General features: G+C 40.0%; 1 protein-coding gene across 1 annotated transcript; it reads right to left on the minus strand.

Annotated features, from left to right (window-relative positions):
• Nucleotides 1-3,924: 3,924 nt before the first annotated feature.
• Nucleotides 3,925-7,955, minus strand: eif4ebp3l (eukaryotic translation initiation factor 4E binding protein 3, like). The gene is made up of 3 exons (XM_083915103.1): nt 7,524-7,955; nt 5,574-5,750; nt 3,925-4,526 (listed from the first exon to the last, which is right to left on the minus strand). Exons 1-3 carry the CDS (start codon nt 7,657-7,659, stop codon nt 4,498-4,500), a joined length of 342 nt encoding a protein of 113 aa, XP_083771229.1. The 5' UTR covers nt 7,660-7,955; the 3' UTR covers nt 3,925-4,497.
• Between the last annotated feature and the right edge of the window lie 1,668 nt (nt 7,956-9,623).

A 9,623-nucleotide genomic window follows, 5' to 3' on the forward strand; every position in this document is an offset into this window, starting at 1 on the left:
CCCCTTGAAAAAACCCAGTCTGCTCTTATTGTTCTGCATTTCAAGGTATTCACATTTGCATTCTGCATCATTGCAGCTGGAGAATGACTGTAACAACACAGTAGTGACACTTTCTATCTATATAGTATAGTTATGACATCACAACCGTACAGAAGTCCTGACGGCTCGTTTAAAGGCGCAGTTTTTGAATACAGGCTGTGTGTATTCCTCTTTAGTTTGAGACATTTGATAGTTTCACAGTATTTATAAGCACTTCACCTGCGTAATATTGCAAAAAATTAGGAACATTGTGTCTCAGAAAGCAATGCATTTGTTACTTCTAGGTTCGACTTCTGCAACTCCTTATTATCGGGCTGCTCCAATAAGTCTGTTAAGAGTCTCCAATTGGTCCAAAATGCTGCATCTCGTGTACTGACCAAAACAAATCCAAGATAGCATATTTCTCCTATATAAGCTTCTTTGCACTGGCTAACTGGGTTAACTGCACTGCCTTCTCCTTACCTACAAAGCTCTTATTGGTCAGGCTCCGTTGTATCTTAAAGGGCTCATAGTACCATATTACCCAACTAGATCGCTGCGCTCAGAAAATGCAGGGCTACTTGTCGTTCTAGAGTCTCTAAAAGTAGAATGGGAGGCAGAGCCTTCAGCTACCAAGCTCCTCTCCTGTGGAAGCAGCTCCCAAGTGTTGTTCAGGAGGCAGACACCGTCCCCATATTTAAGAGTAAACTTAAAACGTTCCTCTTTGATAAAAGCTTATAGTTAGGGCTGACTAGCCCTGAGCTATGTCGTTATTGGCATTCAATTTCTCGTAGAGCCTGCGTGTTTTTTGGCTTATTTTGTTCTGCTTAATGATGCTGCTATAGGCCTAGTCTGCCAGGGGATAATACTTTTCCAAATACTCTGACCTTCTCTCCTCTCTGTCTGTATCATTCATGTCTCATCAATGCATGTTACAAATTCAACTTCTTCCCCGGAGTTGTTTGTGCTTTGTCGTCTTGCAGGTCGTGGTGGTGCCTGCTGCCGTGGCCCTGCATGACGCTTCCTGCTGCTATTATTACTATTACTCATATATACTATCATGAGTCTTATAAATCATACAATTTGTAGCCATAAAAACACCATCAGTGGTATGTCTCACTGTTTCACAGCTGTTATTACCGCTACTCATCATTGATCATATTTACCACTATAACTGTTATTATCATTGTCATATTCTATCACCTTAGCTATACTTGTTTCTACTATTCTACTACTGCATATTCACTGCCATAACATATAAGTCATATTCACATTTCTATATAAATTATTATAGTTACTGTTACTATTTGGTTGCTTGCATCTCTAGAAGTGTCTCTCTGTCTTTGTGTCCGTCTTTGTCTTTCTCTGTTCATCTGTCCGTCTTTTCTCTCTTTCTCTCTCCTTGTCTTCCTCCCCAACCGGTGTAGACAGATGTCCGTCCTCCATAGAGCTGGGTCTGTCCGACGTTCCTGCCTGTTATAGGTAAGATTTTTGTAGCCACTGTGTACTCAACGGGGGAATTGTTGGGTCTATGTAAATCATAATTTAGTCATAGAGTGTGGTCTATACCTACTCTGTAAAGTGTCCTGAGATAACTTTTGTTATGATTTGGCACTGTAAATAAAATTGAATTGAATTGAATTGAACCTGCTTTATAATTCAATTCAATTCAATTCATAATCAACAAAGACATGGAAATCTAATTTTGACGTTTACATCAAATGTACGTGAACTAACTTTAAACGTGTAAAAACAATGATACGGGTGGATTTGTCTCCTTTAAAGCAATGAGTTGTCATTTCATGCTATTTTGCATGTGACTGTCAACAATCCCTTTACCTCATGATGTAACTCATGTTGACATTAGTTTTCAGTTGTTCAGAAAGCCTATTGATGAAGGTACGTAAGGGTGTGTATTGTAGACAATGTGTTGAGTAGTTCAGTCCAACTGTAAACTACATGTCATGCTTCTGGAAGTGTAGTAGCTGTTTGTACATTGGTGCCCACCAAAAACTTTCAAGTAATATTTTCAGTTTCATATCTCCTCGTCTGCCTGATTCAGGATGTGAGCATGTGGCGTTTTTTTCATTGTCACCCTGGCCTTGTTCTCACGTGCGCCTAGCACAAACACACAGACTTGTTCAAACAGTACAGTACATGCAGGTCAAACAGGCAGCCCGTTTTACAAAAACAGCAAAGTAAATCTGACTTTTGGCAAAAACGTTATCTTATCATTCTGCACTGCAGTGGGTCAAGTCTGGCGTCAGTATTTGCTGTAGGGCACATTAGCCCTATGGTACACAGCAAGTATACTTTGCATGCCGTGGAAGAATTGTGATGGGCGAAATAGTAAGTAAACCTGCTCTGGAGTCTCATACTATATAGATTCATGTAAATCAGAGTATTTAACTTAAATGCAATTGGCAGTCACACCTGCAAGACCATAGGACTAGACCAGCTGAGCAAACTGACCCACATCACTAACTTGTATGACGCAGGGGGATCTGCTTATCTTTTCTTACAACATATTGACATCAGCAATAGCTTTTCAATACAAGTTTTGGGGCCACTGGTGATGAAATAAATATGTATGCCATACTGGCCTCAACATAACTCATAGATTCTTAGTAAATCCATAATTACATATTTGGCATAACTGCCTGGTCGGGTCCCAGTAGGTGTTACACCCAACCCCCGCATTTCAATGTGCCTGGCCTTTGAGCTGCAGCTGACCTCATTCCTTACGACCGGGCCCACTCCTAAAGTCAGCCTGCCTTGGCTACAGATCAGTGTTGAGAACAAGCAAGCATAACTAGCCCTGATCCTGTTGATAGTGTCTAGGTAGCTTTCAGCAACATGTGCTAGTGTTTACTTCGAATTTGCTCCTGTTGCTCGAAAATAACACGGAATTATCATTAGATATATTGTTTTATTAGACTTGTGTGTGTGTTTATTGGTCAAGTATCAGCAGATGCAGGCATTCATAACCATATTTCTTACTGTTCAATATATCATCTTCAGAAATAAAGAGGTTTGACCTTAATGCTAATAACTTAGCCTTAAGCTTAACTGCTAAATCAATTCAACACAGATGGACCAAGCCCGGGTCTGTAAGGGGGAGTTCTCTCCAACAGTACAGAAAAACATACCATTACTCCTGTGTGTGAATTAAATACTTGACAAATAAAAAGTACTTTATCATTTCACTGTGATTTCTCATTTTACTAAGAACTTGAAAAAAATGTAAGGTAGACTAAATTGTTAATTACACTACACCTGTATTATCGGTGTGCCACATATGGACTGGGTGTTAAAGGGGAACACCACCTAAATTTAGAATTCCAATGTTATTTCTGTGGCCAATCAATGTATTTGAACATGAGATGCTCACTCTTAAAAGCCTGAAACCAGAAGGGGTCTTATACTGTAGTGAGTCTGGAGCTGCTCCATAGACAATGGGATTTTGTTTGTTTTATTTTTATACCCAAATGAGCTTAATTCTGTTGTAGTTTTCTCGACTGGGAAACAGAAAATGTGCTCACCATTTCTCTGGGTGCTCTGTGTCACCCTTAACATCTGTTACACTTTAATTGTCGATGGAGCAGCTCCACGTTTTATACTTTATGACATAACAAATTTGAGTTCTAGCGCTTTAGTTTTTGAATTTGGGACACATTAATGAAACATTAATGAGTTTTAAAAATGGTGGAGTTACCCTTTACAAAATGGTACACTATTTTTAAAAGGTGAACATGGCACATCAGCATGTAGCGCTAAGATGCAACGAAATTAGATAATTCGATTGTTATAACACATCATAGTTGCAAAGAGTAACAATGTCCTGAACATAACTTGAATAGAATGTGCTACATTTCATGAAAGAAAAAAACTCATACAAGCGAATGCTGACGGTCTGAAGAGACTTTATTTGAAATTATTAACATTTCAGCTTATGCCTCTATACGAAAACAGAGTAAGAGCTGATTTTCAGTAGGCTCGTGCCCCCAATATTAGGCGACACTAGTTTGCCTATCACCAAGAAAGTTAGCCATCCATTTTTGGGGGTTGGTTGAGGTGGAATACAATAAAACAACTCATGCCTGCAGTGGAAAAACTCTTCATGTCTTAAAGTAATCATCTTATATCCCTCAACTTAAAAAATAGGCTACACTTTACAATGTTATTTACAAAAGATTTTAAAAAAAAAAGGTTAAATCAAAATGGATTTGTTTCAATCCTGCTGCAGTTCTGAAGTGAGTGAGCAACCAATCCTTTCCTTGCTTAAAATACTTTTTAGGGTCAAAAACACCCTAAAATTTTCTAACATTTCCATTCCTTTTCGTTCCTCATATAAGCCTTTTATTAAAAAAAAAAATTATAAAAAGAGTGAAAAAAAGCTTTCTATGTAATGCATTGCAGTCATTAATGACCTTGGAGGTGTTTTAACTCATAATTCTCCACAGGAGGTAATATTGGAGCTCAGATGTCCATCTCAAACTGGTTGTCATCTGTTGAAAAAGGGAGAGAGGAAACAGTTAAGATTAAAAAAAGGGGGAGGTCATTGCCAATCAGCTGGCAGTTAACATTCATGTTTGTACCCAAAGCACAGCCACACCTTTACTGACTACAGAGATGACAAAGTACAGACCTTATCAATGCATTCATTACTGACAAGAACAAAAACAAGACATTTAACTAAATGGGTGGAGCTAGCAAATCCAGACCACGTGGCATATCCTGTGTGTTTACCAACCCAGACGAGAGACAAAGTGGTGAACACTAATCCCCATGGTCTTTAGTTTGAAAGGAAGAATGGAGAGGGACAGATTGATGCATTGACGTATTTCGCTCAATAATAAATAACTGCCTCAACTTGCCCATGAGCTCTAACCTTTTGTTACACTGCCATGAATTATTGCCAAAAGAAGGCATTTTATTTCCATCAAATCATTTTATCCTCTGGAGACGGCTATCAGACACAGAAAAGCCAGTAAGCCCATATATTGGCAATATAAATGCCAATATATTATTAACCCCTCAGCAATAACATTAACAGTTGACATGGTAAAAATAAAAATCTTATACAGTGTAAAATATATACTGATTGTTGAGTAATAAGCCACTAGCCTAGTTTTAAAAGCCTATGAAGCCACAGCAACTGAAAGACTAAACTAGCACATGGCAGTAATGACTGGGCAATCCTGCTCCAGTCCTCGACAGCGCACAACTGCAAAAAATGTAGGCATGGCACTGGAGGAACACATGCTGCACCTATCTGCTTTCTTAGCACATGTGTGAAAAAATTACGACGATGTAAAATGACAACTCATAGGTTGAAAGTACATAAGATCACAGCTGGCAAAGCATTATATGCATAAGGAAACTGATATGTGTAGTGCTATTGGCTAGAGCTACCAAACTGTGCATTGTGGGGGGTGTCCGTAAAACCGCAATAAACATTAAAGATGTATGAACGGGGAAGTCAAATCCACTCTATAACACTAGTCAAGCTCAGAGAAGAAAAAAAAAAAAAAAAAACTCAATAGTATGTTTACCTGCATTGTCCTTCTCTTCTTCCTCTACCTCTTCTTTGAGATCCTGCAGTTTCCCAATAGGGTGTGTAGCAGGTACGGTAACCCCTGGAATCTGAGGCAAACAGCATGGGGGGGTCCGGGCGAGAGGGGAGTTTCGGCAATCCAAAAGGAACTTCCTGTCATAGATGATACGAGTACCTGTGTTTGACAGAGAGAGAAAAAAACATATCTGTCGTTTGACTTAAAGTAAACAAACATCAAATCTCACTAGTTAATGCTCTGAGGACAAGCCCAACAGAGCAAATGCTGGAATATCTAACGTATGATAGCCTAATTATAATAAGAACATCTTTGCAAAGTGAACATCTGGGGAGGTTTGCATCATTATCCTCTACTGGAGGATTTGAGTGGGAAAAGTAGGGCTCTGTGTGCTTGCAGAAGGGGAGGGCTAAGGGCTGCCACTGCAATGAGTTCTTGGAAATCAGAGGACAGGACATAACATTCTGTTTTGAAGCAAGAGGCCTTGAGATTAAATTAACATGTTCTGGGTAAAATCTTTAACATTGAAGGCAGATCTGACAAGCTTAGGTGTCTATCCAAGAACGGCTTTCCTCGAGTTTTCTCACAGTGGTGACATAATTGAAGCGTAAAGCTCAACACACACAAACCCTGCCTCTTTCCACATCTAAAAACATCTTGACACGTCTCATGTCTGGCAACATGTGGACTTAGGCCAACCCCAAGTGAAAACAGTGTCATAAATGGCGTGTTGCGATAAGTTTGACCAGGACATGACCGAGTCAAGGAGCAGACTGCTGCTTCTTTATTAGAGTTCGAACCTGCCCAACCTCACCACGAGGAAAAATATGTTATGTAATAACTGCGGTGAACAGTTCATCCTGGACAAAGGGAAGCTAAGCAGAGGGGGAAGAGAGAGTATTGGGGCGAGGAAAGGGGGCTGCAATGCAAGATATAATGCAATGCATCGCAAGGCAGCACTAGAGTGTGGAGCAGTCAGCCTAGTAGCAACACATAGCATGGCCAAAGCGGAGTTAAATGTGTTGCACAAAAAGTAGAATACAGGTTCCTATGCCATGTTTAACAGCTCCTGGTCCCCTATGCATTAAACATTTCCTTTTCCCTACTCCTCTTAACTTGTACAGAATGTTCTTTACAGTTCCTGAAATGCAAAGCAGAGAGCAGTGGGGATAGGGCGGCCTCCAACTCCTCCACCAGCAGCAGAGGCCAATCAGTCTGCTGCTCTGGGAGCTGGGCACATACACCCTCTTTAAATAACAAGTCACGAGTAAGGCAGCTCTTGTTGTCTTTAGACAGCATTGCTTTCCATGCAGCAACTACTAACTTTGTTCAAATGTGCGTCACGTTTGTGTCAGTAATCATGTGCATATGCAAGTCAAAGTTACAAACTATTGTTCATATTGTTCTATATCAACAATGAATATGAAAAGATATACATGACTGTTAATGTGGTATTTATTTGTTTGCAATTTGAAACTTGGTTAAATTTAAATAAGTTAAGTGGTGAGAACTTTCTGCGTGCATACTACTTATTTATGAGTAATCTATGTAAAAGTATTTCTCGGTTCTATTTGGTTCACTCCACCAAACTAGGTTACTATAAGTGTTGCAGCCAGCTGTCACTGCAGAATGCGAGCAACAAGACACTCACCCAACTTTAGCCTGTTTTAGGTTACCAATAGTTTACATTTATGGTTATTTTTTGGTGTTTTCTATAAGTTTCTATTGTTTATAACTTCTCGCGAGAGCTTGTCGACGTGAGCATATGCGCGTAGCACTGCACAAACTTACAGCTAAACTTAAAGAAGTAAGTCACCCTTTTATGTTAACGTTAAGTTCCGGGCTGTGGAAGCTTTTTGAAAAACAAAAGCAGATTAAATATGAAACCCTGGAGAAATGTCGAGAGAAAGCCCTGCACACCACAGTTCTTACCTCCAGGCGTGGTGGAGAAGAGGGTTCCCCCGGGTGTCTGGCTGTAACAGTCGGGTAGCTGGGACCAGTCCTTCAGGGTGAGCACCCTGGTGGGGATGGGGCAGCCTTTCACGTCGCTTTTTGCGCCAGTCGACATATTATCTTCTGCTTGGCTGCGAGGTCACTCTTCAGATCGAATAAATCTTTCGCCTTTTTATCTTCTGCTTGGCTGCTGCAGGCGGAGGGATATTGTTTTTTTTAGATTCCTCGAAAAATCACTTTATAACGCTCGCACTCTACCTTGGACAAAAACTAACTACTTAAAAGTTGGTAAAGTTACGCAACGTATAGCTTGTGAACTAAGTATTCACACAAGCTCAGAGTTGGTGTCCGTCGCTACAAGCTGCTGCCAATCGCTACCATGTGCTGTATTTGTAGAGCTCACAACTGCAGCAGCTACTCGTGATGTTTTTGTGCAACAGCCATGAGACACGTGGGGCAACGGCTGCGGGGTGCGTGTGTTTTCTTGTAAAAGACAGCTCGTGGGGGCGGTGGTAACAAGTACGGAGGACTAAACACGATTTAAGGCTCAATAAAACATAAACGCATAAATAAATGTATGAGTAAATAAATAAATAAGGGATATATGAATAATTGAATAAATGCGTGATAAATAAGTGTAAGGCATCTGTTTATTATTTTATTCATGTATTTATTTCACTTATTTATACATCCATCCATGCATTTATTTATTTAGGCATTCATTTCTTGTATTTATTTATTTATTTATTGAGACTTAAGTTCTCCATAACAATGGAGTGAGGGGGGAAAAATACTGTTGATCGATCAAAATCATTTTAAAGACCATATTGCAATGTTATTTTACGCTACAGGAGAAAGTACATGGTTCAAAGGGAAGTTTTGACGTTACAATCAGCCTGTCATTCTCACATGTGATACCCTCCGCAGCTTATCATCAAGTGGCTATGCAGACTATTGCAGCACAGAATGTGTCTTTGGCTTAACGGGACAAAATTAATGGCCAAGAAATGAACATTATAGGTCAACAATGCCATTAAGAAAATTAGTATCTAGGGCTTCTCTGGTTCACAAAACAAGCGCCATCTCGTAGGTTACCCACTCGACAACATTGCCCCCTACAGGCGTTGCGATGTGTGGAGCACTGTGTGTGCACGTTTCTCATGAAGAGCTCGCCACAGCTAGATCTGTGATCCACAACAATCAATTAGGGCTTTAGCGACATTAAGTGTAGCCCAAGAATCGATTAGCATTTTGGGGGATACACTGTGTCTGTTTGTGTAGGCTCACAGTTAACTTTTGTACCAATTAATCAACATATTCATCATGCCATTAATCAACACATCACGACACGTGGGGCCATTACTAGTCACAAACATGCACCTGTACAGCTTGGAATCTTGAGCAAGATTTTGAGTGCATCATTAAATAGGCCTACCACCTGAAGCTCTTTCATTTTGCTTTACTATAACTTCACCGCAAGTGGGTGAGTGTCGTAGGCTCTAAAAAAGATACGAGATGCACGTGCCAGCATATTGGCTTGTGCACAGTTTGCAACACAGGCGCTGCATCATCATCACATAGATCATTCCTGAGGATGTGACCCAAAGATCTTACTCGGTTGGTACTTTGGCTGTTTTTTTCATTAGTTAAAACCCTATTGTATCCCTTACCCAATCATGCGCATTGGTTTTGTTGATAAAGATGTTTAAGACAAAAAATAAATCTGGTCTGTTTGGCTGGAGAGGTGCCAGTTCATCTCCTGGGCACTGCCATGGTGCTGTTGAGCAAGGCACCGAACCCCAAACTGCTCGGGGTGCCGGTCCACTGGCAGCCCCCTCGTTCTGACAGCTCTCCATTAATTGCATGTATATAGGTCCTGGTTGTGCATGTGTGTGTATTTCGGGCCTGTGTGTGTGTAACATGAATAATATTAATATTAATACAAGTAATTCTTCATATTATTATTTCCACTGAAAATATAAACAATAAAAAGTAAGGAGGAATGTTGCTTTAAAAAGAACTGCTTCAAAAACATGTTAAAATGTGTTTCATGAGGAGAATTCATTTTAAATGATAAAA

Source organism: Echiichthys vipera (genome assembly GCF_963691815.1).
Source record: "Echiichthys vipera genome assembly, chromosome: 6".
Taxonomy (NCBI): Eukaryota; Metazoa; Chordata; class Actinopteri; order Perciformes; family Trachinidae; genus Echiichthys; species Echiichthys vipera.

Bases quoted from the DNA above. Each gene is read 5' to 3' on its own strand.
- eif4ebp3l (XM_083915103.1), bottom strand. From the start codon at position 7,659: ATGTCGACTGGCGCAAAAAGCGACGTGAAAGGCTGCCCCATCCCCACC. The intron at 5,751-7,523 runs GTAAGAACTGTG...TGTCAAACACAG, and splicing joins CTTCTCCACCACGCCTGGAG to GTACTCGTATCATCTATGAC. The intron at 4,527-5,573 runs GTAAACATACTA...CTTTTTCAACAG, and splicing joins AGAAGAGAAGGACAATGCAG to ATGACAACCAGTTTGAGATG.